Raw genomic sequence first — 23143 nt, 5'->3', positions numbered from 1 at the left:
ACGTGCATGTGCATTCAACTTTTATTTAATGATTTTGATTGTGATCGGTGGATAACATATAGAAGCTTGAACCCCTACAATTAGATTGTGATTGGTGGATAACATGTTCTCAATAATTGTATAGATTTGATGATTTTGTTGAGAAACTCGTTCCTCCTATTGACTGAGTGCTATGATATTTGAATCATCAGAACTTGAATCCGATGAAAGTGATGAGTTTCACTAGAAGACATTTTTTGGAGGTGGAATGAGTACTTGGTGTTATCTTCAAAAAAATTCCACAAGCTATGTATAAACTAAATATATTTGCATGTGACACTAAACCCCAAGACATGTGAGACACAATTGCAGTAAAGCATGTGACATATCTAATTTTTGCAGGATAATGCATGTGATGACAAAACATTTGATTGACACTGTGATGCATGTGACATTTCAAAACTTTTGTAAGATAATGCAAGTAGCACCAAATTTATATATGCAAATGCATATGATAAAGAACTGATGTTTGTGACATCTCAATTACTTTTGCAGGAAAATGCACATAACACCAAAACCCATTTCTGCAAATGCATGTGATAAAGAAATGATGTTAGTGACATCTCAAATACTTTTACAGGAAAATGCATATGTCACGAAAATCATATCTAAAATAAATCATGTGATAAAGAAATAATCTTTGTGACATCTCAATTGCTTTTGCATAAAGATGCATGTGACCATATCACATAAACTTAATATTACACAAATTTATATTACATAAAGTACAAACAAATATCACACCAACACACACCAAACTAACATTACATAATTAAAAGCACACCAAACTAATATTACTTAAACTAATGTCACACCAAACGAATATTACGTGACTTATTGTCACACCAAACCCATATCAAACTAAAATCATTCATTTTCCAAACACAATCTCCATTAGTCGATGTTTCATCTCTTGATCTTCTGGGGACAAGTGCTCTTTGTCCAACAACTTAATCAACATTTTTTGGTACATCTTCATAGAGTTTCCAGCTTTTCACGCTCTATCTGCAGTCGAGCCTTCACTAGTTCGTTCACATTATCTTTAGCTAGCCTAAGTGCATGAAGTTCTGCAGCAACTTGAGCATTAGTAGAATCAGATTGTGTTACCTTACTTTTTCCTTTTCTTTTTGTCTTGTCTCTGCCTATAGGCCGAAAACTAGTTGAATGTCCAGATGTAGGAGTTTCCGAATTTGAAGGGATACTATACTCGCCAGATTCAGAAGTCTTTGTCCTCTTTGAATTGCTACCATCATGTTCATAAACAACATTTTCATTGTCAGGAAATACATGTGTTATATCATGAATACTCCACTTTGGATGTTTGCTCATAACTTCATTAAACACTATCAAATCTTGAAATTTGTTGCCGCCTCCTGCTTGGTAGATGCTATGAGCTTCATTCTCAACATCTTGGTTGCTCATTCCACTCCTCCTTCGCGCGTTTGCTTCTATGCAAGCAGCCACCCAATTGCTTGCATTTTCGTTAAGTCGTTTCCATTGACTCTTCATAGAATCCACATTTCTTTTGTTAATTTCAGCTGGATTTTCTGCTTGACTTTCGTGATACAATTTTTTCACACGTACCTATAATGCATCTCCCCTATGATGTTTACCACGCACACTATCTACGCTTGCATAGACCCAAGAAGACATAAATGCTAAATCTTCTTTCACAACCCAACTTACATTGTTTGAGCTCCTCTTCTTTTTGTTCGCTTGTTGGGCATCTCCGAACAAGTTTTGGGTGACATTTTTTGATGTGAGAATTTCAGTTGATGTAGGAATTTGGCTTAGATTTGGAGATAATTCAAGGTTTTGTGAATACTCTGGATTTGAAAATGATTGGTGATTTGGCTTAGATTTGGAGATAATTCAAGGTTTTGTGAATACTCTGGATTTGAAAATGATTGGTGATTCTGATAAGATGGTGCAAAATTTGAAAAATTTTGCGAATTTGGATATTCTGATGATTGTTGATAATTTTGGGAATTAAATTAGTTTGGGAAACAAGGGTGATAATTTGGATGATTTGGATCCATAAAACCAAAATTATCAAAGCAAGAATGAAAGGAAATTTACATTGATAAATTTGGTTTGCTTTTGTGATGAGTTCTACATGTTAAGTGGGATATATATAGAAACGTGAAGCACAATGTAGTAGCAAATGATAAAAAATAATAAATGAAAATGAAAATAATAAAAAATGAAGTAGTTCATGTCATTTTTTGAAAGAGTGGTTCACATGATTTTTTTGGAAGAATAATTCACATAATATTTGAAAAGATATATAGAGATAAATGTAATAATCATTGAATAAAATAAATTAATGTAGGGCAAAATTTTCGAGATTGAAAATGTGATATAGAATTATATTGTTATTGTGCAAATTTATTACAAAATACATTTACTCCAATAATCAAGTAATAAAATAAACCAATAATAAAAAGTGAACAAATAAAAATAAAAATATTTCAATATTCAGCCAATAATAATAAGACATGTGGCATGTGCCCCTCACTTTTTCTAGTGGCGGCAGGGTGATACCGAGAGATGAGGGGCGGTTGGATTAGATTATTTTAGGATTATTTTTATTTATGCCTATTTTGTCTTTTACGTGTGACATTGTGTGGAATGTCACTGATGGAGGTGGTCTAAATACTTAAGGGTGTTTGGTAGGCTATATGTCTTAACATGTGATAACTCAAAGTGAGATGATTTATCTTAATTTTGTAAGATAACATAATTTTATCTTAGTGTTTGATTTAGTTATATATGTGAAGAGATATGTATGCTCTTACTTTAGTTATTTTTTGTTAATTGAATTACTTGTAATATAATTAATGATTTTAGCATAAGAAAAAAATTTAACATAGCAAATTATATTAATTAGTAGTATAAAATAAATAATAGCAGTAGAGAGAGGAAGACGAGTAGCAGGAGAGAGAGGGAGTGGGGGTGGGAGGAATAGCAGGTGGGAGGGGGGAGAGACGGAGGGGGGCATAGCAGTACAGAGAGAGATGGGGAGAGGAGTAGTAGAAGAATAAGATATGCCTTAGGCTTGAAAATACCAGCCTTAGCTCGTGTGATCATGGTGTGAGAATTGATGTTATTGGGAGAGGTCTGGGAAGGAACATCAGGAGAGAGTGAAGAGTGTGGATGAGGAGTCAGATATAGGAGTGATGGGAGAAACATGATCTGTATTAGTATCATTATGGAGAGGGGAAAGAGGTGCAGGACAGAGAGGAGAATCCGAACTAAGAGAGGGTGAGATCTGATGATTATCAGTTGGTAGAGGGGAAATAAGTGGAAGAGAGAAAGTAGAAATGACATTCTGAGTGAGAGATGGGGGAAAGTGCTTTCATCAAATACCACATCTCGAGAGACAATAACTTTTCCTTGTATCCTTTGTGGGCATTGCTGTAACCATGAAATGTGGCAGAGGAAGACCTGAACTCAAGTTTGTTGCTGACTTTGGGGTGCAGAGGCACCCAAAGACTTTCATCAAATGGGGAAGAACCATAGAGGATTTCATATGGGGAAGAAGAGTTGATAGTTTTGGTAGGAATTTTGTTGATAATGTAGATGGCAGTTGTGAAAGCATCATCCCAAAAGCTTGTGGAAAGACCAGCTTGAGCCAATAGAGCAAACAACAGTCATACCTTTTTTTCACTGATTATTTATCAAAATGAGATAGCTAGCTTTGATCGGGGCCAAGTATTTAACACGAGCCACACTTATATTTTATCTAGGCTACCAAATGCCAATTTAAAGCTAATAACTATCTTACCTTCAGTGGCAGACGTAGAAATATTTTTTTACAGAGGCTTCATTAGTATATGAAAAAATAATATTCTCCATGATCCATTTAAGATAACTCGTTTTCTTTTTTGACATTCTCTCTATTTTTTCCTTTCTTAACTTAACTCTAAATAAAAACCATATCAAATTATAGAAATTTCGCTTTAAGCAAAATATTAAAACTATTTATGTTGTATTTATATTTGTTATTGTTTGATATATATGTATTTTGATGTGAATAAAATTGTACATTTTTATTCCCCTAACTTTACATAATTTATATAGTTTGATGCTTGCAAAAGTATGTTTTATTAGGGCTGGCAATTTTAGACACGACACGATAATCCGACACGAATCCGCACGAAATTATTGGGTTGGGGTGAAGTCTTATTGGATCCGTGTCCTTATCGGGTTGACCCATTAAGAACCCGATAATTTCGGGTTGGGTTCGGGTCGGATGCGGGTCGGATGCGGGTCGGATACGGGTAACCCATTAAGAAATAATATTATTATTTTTATTATTATTTAAAAAAATATATATATTACTTTAATGTTTTAATTATAAATTAGGTTTAAATAGTATAAAACGAATTTTAATTGTGTAAATTAGGTTAAAAATTAAGGTTTAATCGTGTAATATTAGGTTTTAATCGTGTAATATCAGGTTCGGGTTGTTATCGTGTCGTGTCAACCCATATTATATCATGTCGATAACGGGTTCGTGTCGGGTGCGGGTCGTGTTCGGATTTGAAGGTAGCAGGTCGGGTTCGTGTTCGGATTTACAGTTTCTTTAACAGGTCGGGTTCAGGGCCTTATTGGGTTGGGTCATTATCAGGTTGACCCGATAACGACCCAATCCGCACGACTTGCCAGCCCTATGTTTTATGGTGTAGGAATGAAGCTCGGATGGCGAAAAGGTTGTGCAAATGGCGTCGTGAGTTCAGAAAGCTCGGAAAATGAGTCACCCGGCCGGGTGAATTTGTGGGGTTGAAAACCCACCCGGCCGGGTCATATTTGAAGGTAACTCGGAGTCCAGATTTATCGCCCGGTCGGGTGATGTCATCTTTCGGAACGCCCGGTCGGGCGTTTCCCCGCGAGCTATCCAGGAGCCTTTCGCCCGGTTGGGCGATTCCCTCTTCTAATTTCGCCCGGTCGGGCGTTTTGGAGTTTCAACTGCAAAATGGCAGTTCTGGCAGCAGTTTGGAGGATTAAAAACGAGAAAAATCAGAGCAGAAAGGGGGGGGACTCCTAGGGACGACTTGGACAGAGATTGGAGAAAAACAAGAGAGGAAGAAGAAGAGAAGAGGAAGGAAGGGAGATCCAATCTTCATCATCTCGGAGGAGATTTACTACCATCTACACATTGAGTTCTATGGTTCTTCTCTTTTGGTCGTGGATGTGTAACTAAACTCTTCCGTTGCTCCTAATTTGTGAAAGATGTGAATTACTTTAGGATTCTATGGATTAATATTATTCTATGATCTTTTCTACAGTGCTTTTTACGTTGAATTATAATTCCGGCCTGATTTATGATTCAATCTTGTCTTTAGCCAATGTCTCTTTAACTTGGTTAAAAGGTGGAAACGTAGATAAAGAGTTTGAGATTTGTATCGTGTTCAACGTATGAATCTTGGATAAGTTAATTTACATATCGTTACAATAATTGTTGGATATTTACTATGCTTCTGTAGGAATGTTTAATTGATTTTGTAAATGAATCATGTACGTTGGAACGTAGAAGTTGGATTAGAGCTTACTATGCGTCTGTAGGAGTGATAATCCGACGAGTACGAATTTGATCTTAGTGTTCAGCAAGGTTAAATTCAAGCATCTACGAACATGTTCAGTGTGAGTAGAATGAACGAGTTTATTACAACTTTCATTAGATTAATCTTTAATCCTTAGGTTAATTGGTCCGTTAAGTTAATTCACATCTGGAGCATATTAGGAGCGACGTTTTCAATCTCTTGAGTTTCTCCATTTTCGCACTTTAGTTTGTAAATTTAGTTTATTAATCTTGTCAATTCTCGTTAAATAACCTACGCCTCCCTGTGGTTCGACACTCGAAATACTACAATCGACTCTGTACTCTTGCAGATAGATTGTAATATTAGAGCTATTTTATTAAACTTGTGTGTTCTAAATCCATTAATATAAAAGCTCGAAAATTACACATCATATTTACATAGATTGAATTATATATTTTCTGAAAAGTGTATTATGATTTGAATCTACTTCAAAATATCTATAACCTGGCATAAAAAAATTTAACCCTAACATTTTTAAGTCAAGCAAAATAATCATAAATTAATTGTTTTTTAATAAATTATACTCCCTCCGTTCCATGTTAATAGAGTCATTTTTCTATTTTGAGAAGTTTCAAGTAAATTGAGTCATTTTTATTTTTGGCAAAAAGTAATTATAACTCTTCTTTTATTCTCTCTTCATCTCTCTTACTTTATTCTCTCTTACTTTTCTCACCATCCATTAACTCACTACTCTCAAACCTCGTGCCGAAAAGAAATGCATCTGTTAATAAGGAACGAAGGGAGTACAACTTTATATAAATTATATTATTATACATCCGATGCTTATTTTTTTATATTTTATTCTCATATTTCCATAATAAAGTAAATATATAGAATTATAAAAAAATAATGCTTACATAATTGAATAAAAATAAAAATCAAGAAAAACTGAACTTAAAAATCAAAATTGGCTAATGACAAATTTTAATTGATTTTGTGGGAATAAGTTGAGCCACTAAATTTCCCACAAACTATTGATCGACATCGATTTTTTTGTTTTTTAGTAAATTAATGTGATTTATTATAGAAATATAATAGATATAGTATTTCTTTTAAGTAAAGTCAATAAATGTCAAAGGCACAGGAATCAATAAAGCATCACTTAAATTTTCACAAACTTTTTATAATATAATAATTCTATATTGATTGTCAGATGTCATCTTCTTCCTTCGTATGTTAACGTTTGGGCGGCCATTTTCTTTCTTTATTTTTCTCTTTACGTTTTCAATTTGCAGGTTCAATTCAGCCCTTCCTACCATTAAATTTTTGTTGATTTAGTCTTCAATGGCCTTATCTTGACATGGGCTGGAGCTTGCTTTTGAAATTTTCAAAAAGCTTTGAAGTAGAAAAAAGAGAAGAAAATAACTTGTTGGCAGGGGCTTAAGCCCTCCATTCTGTACTACTGTGTCCGCCACTGCTTACCTTATCTACCCTTACCAAACACCCCTTACTGTATTAATGGACATGGTATATTATTCACTACAGGATGACACTGCAAACTTTCTTCTCCACTCTGATACGATACTACAACAACCTGACCAGGAACCGATAGTCGACGTGACGGAGGAGTTAGAAGAAGTAGGAGAAGTGCAGGAGACCGTCGAGGAGCAGAGGCGACGGACCGACGAGGATACACGGGCGAAGGGAGTACGTGAGGAAGCATCCATCGCGAAGACGAAGCCGACAAGGAACGCAAGGCCTCCGAATCGGTTCGGCGACTTCGTCGCCAAGTAGTTCTTTCCATAATTAGTTAATTAGTGAGTCTTTATTTTTGGTATTAGTCGAATATTAGTCTTTTATTTGGGAGTCCTTTTATTATTTATTTTTGTAATTAATTCGAGCACAGTTATAAGCTCCGTCGGGTTTTCTTGTTGGTTCTTTCCCGATGTAGGATTAGGTCGAACCAAACCTAGGGTCCGTAGAATATAAATAGGCCTCTGTCGTTCACAATGAATTATGGATGAAAATTATTATTCTTGGCCAACATATCGTTGCTCTCACAAAACCCTAGAAGTCGCCTGCCCGACGGGAACGAATCCCGCGCACAGACGCTTTCTTGATCCGCCGATCCGATCTTGGACGCCGGAGTTATCTTGGTGACTGAAATTCGCAGGTTCTCGGCAAAGTTAGGAGGGGAGACTCCTAACATCTGGTGCTTTCATCGACGCACTCATGAGTCGTTTCAACAATGGTAAATCAGTTTGGGGCGCCCATCGCCCGGATACATTCTCGAATGGCGTTTCGCGATGTCCAAATTTCAATTACAGACGTAACGATGGTTCGCAGCGCCAGGGGTTTGACGACGGTGAATTGGACGGCCGCCCCTTGGGTGATTCTCTTCCGGGTGACTCTGTTAATGGGAAACTCGATCGTCTACTGGAGAAGATGGACAAATTTGATCAATGGAAAGAGGAGGCAGATCGCCGCTTTGACAGCTTGGACCCGATTTCATTACGGGAGACAGAACCCTCCTTCGGGTTTGACGAGGGCGATGACGGGGAGTATGGGGATGTAAGGAGAAGACGATCGGGCGATGGTGCGTATCGCTCACGAAACCCTGCCCTAGGATTTCGCGACCCCACGTCTGACGGGAGGGGACGTCGCGGGGTGCGGGGCGACGGGGGTTCGAGCTGGGACGGTCCACGGAACCGCTACACTCGCCCTCAGTTTGGGGGTGTGCAGCATCAATTCGACAACCCTATTTCTTGCTGAGACCCCCCCCAACGCTTCCAGGCATCAGCAACGGGTTTCGACAAGAATCAGGTATCCATGCAGCCCCCGCGTTTCGATGGCAGTGACGCAACCAACTGGATCTCGAGGGTCCAGTATTATTTTGATCATGTGATGATGCCCGATGCACAACGTCTTCATTACGCGGTGATGTTATTCGACCCTCCAGCCTCCGAATGGGTCTTTTATTACTGCGCCAAAACGAATTTTGTCACATGGCAGGAATTCTTGGAGGATGTTCGTCACCGTTTCGACAGACAGAGCTTTAAGGATTATTTTGGCTTGATCACGAAATTGACTCAGACTGGCACTGTGTTGGAATACCATAACACTTTTGAGAAATATCTGAACCGTGTACAGGGGGTGCCGGCCTCGAAACTTTTTACTCTGTTCATCGCGGGCTTGAAACCAGAGATACAGGAGCGACTGACGCTACACCGACCCACGTCTCTCGCAGCAGCCATGGCCCTATCGTTGGAATTGGCAGACACACAGGCTGACCGGAACCTCGCGCAGCCCTCATCGGGTTTCCAGCGCAGGCAGTGGCAGGGGCGTGATCACAGGACGTCAACAGGCCCAGCTGTCACGCAGCAGCCGACGGCCAACGCTGCCGGGGCAGCTCTGCCGGTGGGCCCTACGCAGCGGCAGAGGGAGCAGCCGCGTCCACCGGCGATTCGGGTGTCACAGGCGGAGAAATCCGAACGTTCCAGATTGGGACTTTGTTGGCATTGCCCAGAAAAATGGGTGTTTGGGCATGTGTGTAAGCAGAGGCTGTTATGCTATGCGGATGAGGAGGAGTCGGCGGCTGGAGTCGAGATTGAGGATATTCCAGACGACGAGGCGCTCACAGAGATCGCGCATATACACGCGCTTGAGGGAGGCCGTCGTTCTAGCCCGCTTAAGGTGTTGGGACAGATTATGGGTCGAGGAGTTTGCATTCTTGTCGACACGGGGAGTGATAGGGATTTCCTCCATCCGAATATTGCGGAGAGTCTCCACCTACCATTATCCCCGATCCGGCCGTTTCGCGTGTTTGTGGGAAATGGAGCCGCTTTGCTTTGCACCCACATGGCGAGGCGGACTAGGTTGACGGTGCAAGGATCCGTATTCACGGTGGATCTTCACATATTGCCTATTCATGGACCCGATGTGATCTTGGGCATGGATTGGCTGGAGTCCCTGGGCAAGATTTTCGCAGAGTTCGCGAGCAAGACGCTGGAATTCGTTTACAACGGCCACCCCTTCACACTCCGGGGTATCACATCGCCCCCATGCCGTTTACAAGCACAGTCACTACTCACATTGCACGCATCTCGGGAGGTGTCTGTTTGTTTCGAGATCGCCCTATTGGAGTTGGGAGCGGAGGCGCCTGAGCCGGTGGCTTTTCCGGCTGACTTACCGGCCGGGATAACGGCTGTGTTGGGGAGTTTCAGCCACGTGTTCAACATTCCAACCGAGATGCCCCCTGCTCTCCAGTTTGATCACAGAATCCACCTGCTGCCCGGGGCTAAACCAGTGAATGTGCGAACGTATCGGTATCCCTATTTTCAGAAGAACGAGATAGAGCGGCAAGTGCGTGAGATGTTGGAACAAGGGATTATTCAGCGCAGTAGTAGCCCTTTCTCTTCACCCGTCCTGCTGATTCGAAAGAAGGATGGGTCGTACCGTTTTTGTATTGATTACCGAGCCTTGAACAATGTCACCGTTCCGGATCATTTCCCAATCCCAACGGTGGACGAGCTCTTCGATGAGTTAGGAAAAGCCAGGGTGTTTTCCAAGTTAGACTTACGGTCAGGCTACCATCAGATCCGAATGCATGAGGAGGATGTGTTCAAGACTGCTTTTCGAACACATGACGGCCACTTCGAGTTCCTGGTAATGCCGTTCGGCTTGACGAACGCACCTTCCACTTTCCAGGCGACAATGAACGCTATATTTCAGCCTATGCTCCGCAAGTTCGTCATCGTATTTTTTGACGACATTCTTATCTACAGCCCCACTCTCGCGGACCATGAAACACACCTAGCAGCCGTATTAACGGTTTTGCAAGAGCACAGCTTTTTTGTGAAGCAATCCAAGTGTTATTTTTGTAGTTCGACGGTGGAATATTTGGGTCACATTATCACGGATGGGTTGCTAAAGGCGGACCCGAATAAGATCGAGGCGATGACAGCCTGGCCCATACCAAGGACGGTGAAGCAACTACCTGGATTCTTGGGTTTGACAGGTTATTATAGAATATTTGTGGCGCAATATGCCTTGATCGCCGCCCCTTTGACAGATCTTCTCAAGAAGGAGGCGTTCATCTGGTCGCCCGCCGCGGAGGTGAGTTTTTTGGCCTTGAAAGAGGCAATGACGCGGGCCCCGGTACTTAGGCTGCCCGACTTCGGGAGGACTTTTTGTGTCGAGACCGATGCCTCCGACTCGGGCATTGGCGCGGTTCTATTACAGGACAACCACCCCATTGCTTTCTACAGCAAGAAGCTAGGACTGCGTCGACGGGTTGCCTCAACCTACCACAAGGAGCTGTATGCTATCGTGGAGGCAGTCCAGAAATGGAGGCAATACCTCCTGGGCCACGAGTTCGTTATCCGCAGTGATCAGAAGAGTTTGAAGGAGTTACTTCAACAAGTGGTTCAGACGCCTGATCAACAGTTGTACGTTCGAAAATTGATGGGCTACAAATTCTCCATTGAATACAAAAAGGGGAGTACTAACAGAGTCGCGGATGCTCTATCGCGTCGGGAAGAATCTCAGTCAGCAGCCGACGCCGCGATTGGGGCCGACGAATCCTGCCCGCCAGCTGATCAGCAATGCCAGCAGCTGGTTGCCGCGTCCCAGCCTGTCCCACATCTGCTTGAGCTGCTCCGTCGTGAAACTGCGTCATCGCCAGAGATGAGGGAACTGACAGCGGCAATTAGGGCCGGCTCGGCAGCCGCCCACCTATCCATGGTGGATGGACTTGTGTATTTCAAGCGCCGCATATATGTGGGCGAAATGGTGTTATTAAAGCTCCAGCCTTATAGGCAACATTCGGTGGCTCGACCGAAATCGGCAAAGTTAGCGAGGCGATACTACGGGCCGTTCGAAGTGTTGGAACGCATCGGACCGGTCGCATACAGGTTGCGCTTGCCTGAGGGAAGTAGGATCCATAATGTTTTTCACGTGAGCCTCCTTCGGGCATTTGTGGCGGGTGACGCGGCGCATGACAGCCTGACCTTACCGTCAGAATTTTTTGGCGACAGGCCAGTGGTATACCCCGTTAGGGTTCTGGACCGCAAGGTGTTATGGCAGGGAGAACGTCCGGTGGAGCACGTGTTGGTCCGGTGGTCCGACGGAACCGACTCCCCGACGTGGGAACCAACGGAAATGGTGCAGCGACGTTATCCGAATGTACTCCTTGAGGACAAGGAGGTTGCTATGGGGGAGGGAGTTGATACGATACTACAACAACCTGACCAGGAACCGATAGTCGACGTGACGGAGGAGTTAGAAGAAGTAGGAGAAGTGCAGGAGACCGTCGAGGAGCAGAGGCGACGGACCGACGAGGATACACGGGCGAAGGGAGTACGTGAGGAAGCATCCATCGCGAAGACGAAGCCGACAAGGAACGCAAGGCCTCCGAATCGGTTCGGCGACTTCGTCGCCAAGTAGTTCTTTCCATAATTAGTTAATTAGTGAGTCTTTATTTTTGGTATTAGTCGAATATTAGTCTTTTATTTGGGAGTCCTTTTATTATTTATTTTTGTAATTAATTCGAGCACAGTTATAAGCTCCGTCGGGTTTTCTTGTTGGTTCTTTCCCGATGTAGGATTAGGTCGAACCAAACCTAGGGTCCGTAGAATATAAATAGGCATCTGTCGTTCACAATGAATTATGGATGAAAATTATTATTCTTGGCCAACATATCGTTGCTCTCACAAAACCCTAGAAGTCGCCTGCCCGACGGGAACGAATCCCGCGCACAGACGCTCTCTTGATCCGCCGATCCGATCTTGGACGCCGGAGTTATCTTGGTGACTGAAATTCGCAGGTTCTCGGCAAAGTTAGGAGGGGAGACTCCTAACACACTCCCTGGAGTACACACAACTTATAAAGGTAATAATCATAGTCTTCTCTTTCGGTGCTTTCTCCATTCACTCCGTGTTATTTGTATTTTCCGGTTTAGTTGTAATCAAGCTTTGACTTTTCTGCATGATGGAAAACTAGAAGAGGCTTTACCGTATGGAAGAGACAACTTCAAAAAATTGAAGAAGCTGATTCTATCAAGGTGAATATATCTTTTAATCTACTCTTCCAATATAATAATAATATCAGATATGATATCTTCTTTTCTTTTCTTGCTTCTCTACTCCTGTATGACGATCCATCCAACTCGCCAGTTGGGAATTTGCTGAGTGATTCTCGACGGAATCTGGTGGCGGATGCGCTGAACGCGGTGATTCTGTCCACCGGTTCGGGCACGGAAAAAGACATATGGCGGTTGTCGAGCCTGGATATGCTTCTGATGCAGAGCCGGGTCGTTGACGCCGAGCTGATCAAGAATGCGTGATCAAAACTGTTGTAATACCCCGACTTTTCCTACCCTTTATTTGTTCCTACGTCGTTTGTGTAGCCAAGCTTTTTTTTAGGCAAGTTCTTTTTCCGTTGAGTACTCGATTTTTTGCAAACATTATAATAGATGCAAATGGAATTAGGGAACAAGATATGCTATATCGACAATGGAGAAAGAAATTATATTTGGGCCTAAATAATTATTTTTTTGCACATCTTTTTACTTCATTTTTCTTGAGCCCAATTTATTGGAAAGCCCGATCACACCAAGGAGATGCCTCTCAATCATGTTACCGGAAATCTCGGTGAAATATCGGAGACATGAGTGAGCCTCTGTCTTGGTGAAATATTGGAGAAGAAAGTTTGAGATTGAAAAGAGGTAAAGTGGCGTGTGAGGTGCAAGAGAGAGAGAGTTGAAATTTGGGGAATTCGAAGTAAGGAATTCAATTTTAGAAAATTAAACAGACGAGATAGACTTCTTTTTTTTAAAACATAAAACACAAATATTTCGTATTCCCAAACATTCTGTCAATGATTAACAGCTCTTATTGCATATTCCAAAACGTAAATGACTGATATGGACGATTTATGCGAGGATTTCCTAACTTCTGAATTCGGGCCAACAAATGCTGATTGAATGTAGGAGCATCCACAATGGTCTAGGACCTTCCATAGTCCTCACATAACCTTCGCACTGCCACATCATCCAGCACTAAAATCCTCATGCCACATCATCACTGCCACATCATCCAGCACTAAAATCCTCATGCCACATCATCTGGACATGCAACTGGACATCAAATATCCCTCACATAACCTATCCACATCACTAATAACAATTATATAAATTTAATTTACAATTGTAGCAACATACGGAATTTAATTTACGAGATAAATACAGTAAAATTGAATAATACTATTAAAATTTCAAAAATACAATAATTTTAAAAAAATACATTTAAAAAAATTACATAAATTTAAATAAAAACTAATGTCTTTCAATCCTCCGCGCCCACAACTCTTCAATTAAATCTTTTTGGAGTCGAATATGAGCCTCCGTCTGACGCATGTCGGCATGTGCTTGGAGGAGGGCTTCTTCATCATGAGGTACCCCACCTCGTACGTTGGCGGCGGCGACGCCGTGGCTTGGACCGGCTTCATCATCGTCATTGGCCCAATCAGTCAGTTGTACACCTTCATCTTCGACAATCATGTTGTGCATGATAATACAGGCGTACATTATATCAGCAATGCAGTCGACATGCCACAAACGCGTTGGAGATACTGATCACCGAATACTTCAATCACGCCCTGACAGAAATACTTCATACATTCGAGGGCAGTCGTCTCACCGATGTGGAGGTATTCGTCCCACATGTCTGCCGAAGTGCCATAGGCCAACTGCTTGATTGCCGCAGTGCACTTTTGAATAGGGGTGTGGCCGGGTTTGCCAGCCGCATCGTGCCTGAAGCGGAAATACAGATATCGCTGCTCCAAACCGTTAACAATACGCATAAACAAGTCCCGCCCCATCCTAAAACGACGCCTGAAATGGTTGGCGTTAAAACGCGGCTCCTCTGCGAAGTAATCTGTGAACAGGCGCTGATGTGCAGCTACATGATCATAGACATCACCAAACCGAACCGGCCCGGAACCGTCACCGGCGGTTCCGAACCGGAACCGGAACCGTCGTCAGCGATTCGAACCAGAACCGCCGGTTCCGACGGGCCGGTTCAGGTTCCAAATTTTGGCGACCCGTAACCAGCGGTTCGGAACCGCCGGTTTCTCCGGAACCGCCGGTTCGGCGGTTTCCGACATAATTTCAGGCCTACTCCCTAGCCTTTTCAGAAACCACTCCCGCGGCCGCCGGTTTTGACTAAAACCGTGGACGGAAACCACCGGTTCCACCGATAAAACCGGCGATTCCACCGAAAACCGGCGGTTCCGGCGACAAAAACCGCGGGTTTCCTGCCGCATTTTTCAAATTTTGAAATTTCAAACGGTCCTCAAAACCGCCGGTTCCACCGAAAACCGGCGGTTCCGGCGGTAAACCAACGGTTTCGCCGTGTTTTTTGAAAATTTGATTTTTTTTTTTAATCACAATTTTCCCCTATAAATACCTCCCTCCTCTTCATTTCTACTTACCACATTCTTGTGTTAATAAGAATTTCTCTCTCAATCTCAATTTCTCTATTCTCCATCCTCATTCTCTCAAGTTGTTTACGTTATTTGCGCTCATAATTTACTCACATTGTTCTTGTTCACGTTATTATATTCACATAAACACTACTCTCTATTCTCTACTTCCAATTTCCATAATATCATGTCTTCATCTCGTCGTGGTGGTGATCGGGGCAAGGGAATTGCCCAAAATCAAAGTGACCCTCGTCGTCGTCGTGCCCCTACTAGAGCACAAGTTGCGGAGGATGTGGGAAGGCGAGCCACTCTTCGAGTACAAGTAAGTTCTAAACTTCTAAGTTTTAATATGTTTTATGTTATATGTTATAAGTTTTAATATGTTAGTAAGTTTTAAGATATTAGTAAGTTTTAATATGTTTTAAGTTTTAATATGTTAGTAAGTTTTAATATGTTTTAAGTTTTAATATGTTAGTAAGTTTTAATATGTTATATGTTAGTAAGTTTTAATATGTTAGTAAGTTTTATGTTAGTAAGTTTTAATATGTTATATGTTTTAATATTTTATAAGTTTTAATATGTTTTAATATGTTATATGTTAGTAAGTTTTAATATGTTATATGTTATAAGTTTTAATATGTTTTACAATTATGTTAGTATTATATGTTTTAATGTGTTTTATTTATATGTTAGTAATAAATTCGTTTGTATTAAATATGTTTTATATGTTTTATGTTATATGTTTTATGTTAGTAAGTTTTAAGTCTTTTGTAAGTTATAATTTGAAGTTGTAATTTCTAATTTTTATGTTGTAATTCGTAAATTTTAACTTGTAATTTGTAATTTTAAAGTTGTAATTTGTAATTTTGAAGTTGTAATTTGTATCAATAAAATTACATTTGTACATCGCTTCATTCTAATTTTATTTACGCAAGTTTTTTTTACATTTTTAACTTGAATTACAATTTACAATGTAAAAAAAAAATCGGATGAACCGCCGAACCGCCCGAACCGGCCCGGAACCGGATGACTACCGACGGTTCAGCCGGTTCAAGTGAACCGCCGGTTCACGGTTCATGAACCGGAACCGTGAGGTCTTGGTCGGGCCGGTTTAGGTTCCACCAATTCTTGAACCGGAACCGCCGGTTCCGAACCGTGAACCGGCGGTTCACGAACCGTGGTGACGTCTACATGATCACAATCAACCACTTATCGACGGCGGACAACTGGTCGTGGGCGAGGTACCGGCGGCTGCATATAACTCTGCATCCATCGATCAATCTCACGACTCGTATAGGCATCTAGCTCTTCGTTCAGCATACGCTCGTACTCATCAGCATCCCCATCACTACCACCACCACTACCACCGGCATTACTCATTTCTTAAATTGATCTTGTACAGAAAGAAAGATAGAGAGAGTACTCGTTAAAACAAGTGGTGCGAATGAAAATGACGTCCAAAGCGCGTATATATAGTGTTTTCGAAAAAAAAATTAAAAATTAAATTCTGACGTCGGTCTGACGCCGATCCGGGGCCTACAATGGCGCCGTGAGGATCGACGTTAGAACCGGCGTCACCACACGAATCGGCATGGGTACGCCGAAATTGACGCCGATTTCGCCGACGCCGGTCGCAATGGTTCGGCGTCAGAACCGGCGTCGGCGAAAAATCAGCTTCGCGGTTTTGACACCTCCATTGCTGATGCTCTAACTGATCACACTGGCTTTCTACACAATGATTAACATTATCGTAATAAGGTAATGCTATGATATTTACAACAGACAACAGTTATTCCTCTTTTTTAAGCTCGTTTTGAAGTTGGCTCAAGAGTGCAACTAAGCACCACATTCCACAAAGAAAATTATTTGTTCAGCCGATTAGCTAAATGATGATCACTCTCGATAAGATACAAGACTTCAAATTAAATCATGTGTTTCTGTTGAGTATTGATCTCATTAGATACAAAGATCTCACACCAATTACTTACAATCCGGTTCAAACAAACCAAGATCTCACACCAGTTACTTAAAATCCAGTTCAAAACAAACCAATTCGTGCAAAACCAGCATCGACATCACATTATGATGCAGCCACCCCTTTCCTCGGCTGGTTGTGCAGCAGCTTGCGTGTGCCTGCCCGACTCGGAAGGGTTGTATGTGAACTCCGAAGTATCTAGCCCATACTGTTTCACAAGCAACGAATGATTAACTTCACATGCAAATTAATTCAATGCAATTTAATACTCACTGATACAAGTAACAAGGTGCTGGGAATTTATATCATTCAAGATGTTATTGAATTGAAAACAATTTCCATGGTGAGTCACATATCCAGGAGAGGTTCAAAGCATGAAGATTAAAATACCCAATATAGTTTTAAACAAGGATGTCTGTCTGTGGTTGGGATTTAGTCTACCTTCGAGACACAATCACGATCCAACTAAGCTTGGCTTGGATTAAGGTGTAAAAGTTCATGATATGGACTATGAATCAACAAAGACGGTTTTGCATATAAAGACTACTAAAATTATGCACCAGAGACTAAAATTGCAAGGACATTGTAATGTTAACCACTACAAGATCTCTTCTGTTGAGAGAATAAGGAGTGCAATATAAAACAGAAAGCCCTTAAAAACACTGCGTCACATAAAGCTTTTCAATTTACAGCAAAAAGGGGGTTAAATGCGTTAAATTCTTATAAATATGAAGTACATAAACAGTTATCAACAAATCCAAGTACTTTACAGTGTAATAACTATGATTTGATTGGGAAGATTTCTGAAATGGACAAGAATTATGGTTTGCTAGCTACTCTTATTACGTACCTCAGCTACAAATATTAATGCCTATCCTAATGTTCAAGAACTGGAGGAGTAACATATGCCCCAAATTATTTGGAAATAGAACATATGAAAGTGAAATTGATTTAATCTCACAGAAATGAATCATCACGAAACTTTCATCCAAAAACCGAATACATATTAGATCATGTAAAATGTTTAAGCATCTAATAATGTGCATTTTATTTTCTTTTGTGCAATTACTAAGTCACTATTAATAATTAAAGATAGATTCAAACTATTTTTTTTTGGTTGAGTTAGTTTGAGATAAATTGGATAATTAGACAAACTTTCTATTATTATATATATATAAGAATATATAAGATCCTTTTCCTGGCTAAATCTTATACTCCTATATTCTTATATATATATAATAATAGAAAGTTTGACTATTTATCCAATTTATCTCATTCTTCTGTATTGTAACAGTACAAGTACACTACTTCAAAAAACTTCGCTTCATTTAGTTCAGTTTGAGTTTAGATTTATTATGTGAAATCACATAACAAACCATTAATAACTGGCCATGTTGATTCTTTGGAACAACTAAAATACTTTAGTATATCGTTGCAGAAGGCCCTAATCTAAGACTAGAGATCGAACCTATCAAATTTTTAAAGTGCGATGGTTGGTTGTTCATGGCCTGGCTGTACCGTACCTACTATCTATATTATGGAGCAAAAAGTCATTTAGTCATTCAATGGCTAAATCAGAATAAGAGATTTTCACCTTTTCCCTCATACGTGTGCTCCATGCATCATTTCTACTGGGGCGCTGGTCAAGGGTATTAGCAGCAGAGATACCGGTGGCTGGAACAGGTTGTCTATTTATTAACGGCTGTCGGATCTGTTGCCTTGGTGGACCTACATATTCTTCATCACTATCATAGTCTGCTGGTCTATTAGCAGCCCTTACAATGAGAGCTAACAAAAATATAATTGCCTGCAGTTACACAACAATTAGTTAAATTAAAGAAAAACCAAAGTGGTTTATCAAGTTTTTACAATCTAAACAACTAAACTACTTCAGGCCAGATTGAAGGAGATGCAGAAGGCATCTGGAAATTTAAAAAATGCAGGAAAAAGATTGAATGTGAAACACAAATTCAAGAAATTTGAGATGGATGGGAAATTAAATACCATCCATTCCTGGACACAAGGCTACAATGTCTACACTAAGCAACATAATATCATCTCTGCCACACATGCTAAACCTGCACTAGAAAACCCTAAAGGGAAAATGTTATCATTATTATCGAAATTATGTGGGCATGTGCCCTCACAAGCTTAGAGTTAAACCAATTATTTATTCTTACATATATACATTATGGTGTTGGCTTTCTAGTGTGGCAATTGAAACAGTCACAAATAACAGAATTACTTGCAAAGACTTTCAGGGCATACAATCATTTCAATTTATATACAGCATATGTCAGCAGTAGTATTACCTCAAGTATAACAGCACCGAGGGCAACCCACTTGGCAATTTCCCAATGATCCTCCAGAAATTCATATATCTCATCAAAGTTCCCAGTTTTGTCCGTTGGAATTTCCTGTAAGCTTTGCTCGTAAATTAATTTACAACTAATAAATCTGAAATCAAAGATAAACCATCACAATTCGACTAACCTCCCTCCAGCTTTTGTCAAAGAATATAAAAGCAGCCGCTCCCAACTCCACCAATATCAACAGGATGACCAGTATTGAAAACTAAATTATCTTAAGGAACACAACCATCTTTCGGAGAATGGAAAAAAAATGTCTACATTTTTAAGGAACTCTTCACACTAGCTTGCTTGCTACAGTTGCCACAGAGATTATTTTACGACAAAATCTAGCAACCAACATATAGTTAATAATACGTCTTCTCAACTATGAAAGTATCTTTATATTTATATACCAGTGAAAACACTGAGGCGAGGGGCGATGATTTACAGTTAACAAATCATCGTACTCTGTAGATGACTGGAGCATGAAGCCATGCAATTTCACCCTCAAATAGATTACAGATATATTGATATAGAGTCAATGAGCACTCGGTTTAACCAACAAGAGTAATTAGGAGGATACACAAGTCAGGCAGCAACCATTTCGAGTTGCCGTTCCAATGCAACCACAACAAGCAACAAAAAGAACAGCTACACCAATTCCAATGAAAAGATATATAAACCTGCAAATAGCACATGTGAAGTCAATATAATCATTCTCCGCAACAAAAATTAACATACTGGAGAGCCTATATGCAGCTTTATCGCTCTTGATGTAAACAAGTGAATAGGAAAAATCAAGAAAATAACAAAATTAACAAAAATATATATATCAGCCGAATAAATTCTTCCCAGAAGAACCAATGATCTAAGCAGATGGAAAAGTATATGGATTGGTGGGCAGAAGAATATTGATGCATGAAAAAATTAATGAACAAATAACAAGAAATATATTGTCAAATTTACTTTCAAAACAAACCAATGAAAAACTTATTATCTTATCAAAGAGTCAAAATGTGACAAATTCTACAATGATTACTAGTAAATTAAATTTTCAGACTAATTAATATGCCAAAAAATTGCACGAGCTTTATACTTGACCAGGCCCTTTATAGCTTTACAATATCTAAAGGATGGACCACACAGAATGCATTAATAAAGAAGAGTCTGATACTCGAGAAAACAATTACATTTGCATAACACAGCCAGGAACAAGATAGAGCTGGGTCATCTATTCATACCATGCCTTTGGCAGTTTGTCAAAAATGCTATCGGCCAAAGAAACAGCTAACAGCATGGGCCGACCAAGCTGTACAAGATCCTGACTAGGAGGGGGAAGGGGCGCATCACCACCAGAGGAAGCAGCATTCTTGTACTCCGCAAAGAGGTATATGCCATATCCAACCATAGCCAAACCCACAAGCATTAAGAAGAAGTTCAAAAGCTTCAAGAGGCACTCCCAAAACCCCTTACACGCCATTCTGTACAACTAATTATCTCTCTTTTAATACAACCGCTAAAACCCTTTACTCCCTGCAAAGCAACTCAATTACTTCACATGCAATATGTAAATAACAAAATTTATTTAATAAGTGATTTAAGAGATACAAAATTAGACTATGACTCTCACCAAAATCCCAGTTACCCTAATTCAGCTCGCCGCATGAAAATGAAAATTACTGAGATGCATCCAAAATAAACCACATAATATTGCAAGAAAATACTGAAACAGAAAGATTGACCGATAAACAACGATTAACGCAGGTGAATTCTGCATCAAAAAGGTGAAATCTGCTGAAATCAACAAATACTAAACAGCATTCAGGAACAGGAATAGTGCCGATAGAAACGAAAATAAGCACAATCTTGTTTATATTCAATTGAATAGATAAAGAAATTAGAGAAGCTTACAAGAGAATAATCGCAGATCAAAGGTCTCCGAGAGAGAGTAGATGAACAGGAATGGAGAGAGTTCTGCGGATATAATATTATGTTTGTACTAGTATTCATAAAATAAAAGAATTATGATAGTGTCACTTCGCTTATGACAACATTGGGCCAAATTTGCTTTTCATTTTTATGTGTATTTATTTAAGCGTGTCTCTGGTTCTCTCTTTGGTCGGTGTTTCTATCTGAATTAATAACTTGGACGTGTGAATATCCAATTAATTAATCAATTTCACGTTACTAATACAAGGTCATCCACAATGCTATTGCTATACCGTTCATTAACCGTTCCTTAAACTACTATTTGCGGACCTCACTGTACTTTTTTACTTCATTCCTTAACTAAGTAACGGAACCTGCAACCCTCCGTTCCTTATACGTTCCTTAACCGTTCCTTATATTACTATTTATTCAATTTCATTTTTTATTTTTATTTCCAACCCAATTCAATTAAAACAAACACACTTCATTAAAAAACACACAACATAAAAAAAGTACAACTTAAAATTTAAAAAAATAAAAACACACAATTAAAATCCTAAAAAATTAAACGTTGCATAATTTAAAATACAAATTTAAAGAAAAAAAAAACTACTCCACCGGCAAATCATCCCCCGAAGGCGGTGGAGGTGCAATAGGAGGCGAAAGGCCAAGTTGTGCTACCATATACACAATTTCGTTCCACCAGGCTTGGCATTGGGAGGGCGAGAAGCGGGAAGTGTCCGCCATTGTGGCGGTCATGTACACCGCCATAAGGGTGTTCGAGCCTCCCCCGAGCCCGATCCCGAGCTCGCCTGGCGTGATTCGCCTCGGCCCTTCCTCGCTCTAGCCGCTTTCGTCGCCTTCGTCCCTTGCGGCCGACGGCGCCCACGACTGGATACCGCGGCATCGCTGGCCGTGTCCGCAAACTCCTGCGGTGCACCCTCTTGTGCGCCGCTGCCCTCACCTGTGTCACCAGACGAGTATTGACCACTCGACGTGTGCTTCGTGCGCTTTGAGGTTGAGCCCGAGCTGGAGCGGATACCGCCGGCCCACCTTTCCTCGTCCTTTGACGACCTGCCAAATATCAACATATTTGAATTGTTTACTAGTGTCCTGGTTGTAGACGAGCAAAGCCGTCCTCAGAATGTCGGCTCCCGAAGCTCCGCTTTGGTAGTGCGCCGCTTCGGTCGAGTAGATACCGCATAATTTTTTGACCTGTTTGTCGACTCGGCCAAAGTGAGAGCGGAGCATCTTAAATGTGCGCTTCCGGAACCCTTTCGGCTTAATCTGGTGGTAGATCTCGGTGACCTTTTCCCAGAAGCACTTGTTGGGTTGTTGATTCCCGATGACGGGATCGTACGAGACGGTGATCCAGGCGTTGTACACCGCCATCGTTTCGTTGTTGTTGTACGGATGCCGACTCCGCCCTGGAGCTTCCACCGCCTAGGCCTACTCCCAGAGTGGGTTCAACGGGGAAATCCTCCTAAATATGGGATAATCCCTGCGAATACCGCGGAGCGGAGGGACGAGCGTATGCATCCACGTCAAAAGTGGGTGGTTGGTACCCACCCGGCGTCGCCGAACCCTGGGTGCCCGACGTCAACGAACCGGAACCACCTAGTGTGTTGTACATGGTCTCCCAATCGTTAAACGTGTTGAGATCCCACCGGCCGGAGCCGCCACCGCCGTAGTTGCCGTCGTGCGGACATTTTGTGATGAGATGTTAGATGAAAATTTGAGAGGAAATGAAGTTGATTTAGGAAGAATAGATGTGTAGTTGTGTGTGAAATGATTATGAATTAGGAGTATTTATAGAGTAAAAA

The 23143-nt window shown here is 40.8% G+C and overlaps 3 protein-coding genes across 5 annotated transcripts; 1 reads left to right on the top strand and 2 right to left on the bottom strand.

Annotated features, from left to right (window-relative positions):
* Positions 1–1014: 1014 nt before the first annotated feature.
* On the bottom strand, positions 1015–1548 carry LOC121757455. The gene has a single exon (XM_042152999.1). It carries the CDS (start codon positions 1546–1548, stop codon positions 1015–1017), a length of 534 nt encoding a protein of 177 aa, XP_042008933.1.
* A 6866-nt stretch (positions 1549–8414) lies between these two features.
* On the top strand, positions 8415–12029 carry LOC121757454. The gene has a single exon (XM_042152998.1). The coding sequence runs from the start codon at positions 8415–8417 to the stop codon at positions 12027–12029; it is 3615 nt and encodes a 1204-aa protein (XP_042008932.1).
* Positions 12030–16943: 4914 nt separating this feature from the next.
* LOC121757963 (tobamovirus multiplication protein 2A-like) lies at positions 16944–21431 on the bottom strand. 3 transcript variants are annotated; one of them, XM_042153411.1, is made up of 8 exons: positions 21303–21409; positions 21022–21114; positions 20633–20924; positions 19975–20074; positions 19534–19614; positions 19353–19457; positions 18635–18847; positions 16944–17248 (listed from the first exon to the last, which is right to left on the bottom strand). In XM_042153411.1, exons 3-8 carry the CDS (start codon positions 20869–20871, stop codon positions 17141–17143), a joined length of 846 nt encoding a protein of 281 aa, XP_042009345.1. In that variant the 5' UTR covers positions 20872–20924; positions 21022–21114; positions 21303–21409; the 3' UTR covers positions 16944–17140. The 3 variants fall into 3 exon arrangements, with proteins under 3 accessions (XP_042009345.1, XP_042009346.1, XP_042009344.1); XM_042153412.1 differs by having other exon boundaries at positions 21022–21162; positions 21303–21350; XM_042153410.1 differs by lacking the exon at positions 21022–21114 and having other exon boundaries at positions 21303–21431.
* Positions 21432–23143: the final 1712 nt, after the last annotated feature.

This window comes from Salvia splendens, chromosome 12 (genome assembly GCF_004379255.2).
Source record: "Salvia splendens isolate huo1 chromosome 12, SspV2, whole genome shotgun sequence".
Lineage (NCBI taxonomy): Eukaryota > Viridiplantae > Streptophyta > Magnoliopsida > Lamiales > Lamiaceae > Salvia > Salvia splendens.
The sequence above is the reverse complement of the archived record's forward strand: the minus strand, read 5'-3'. Positions and strand labels throughout refer to the sequence as shown.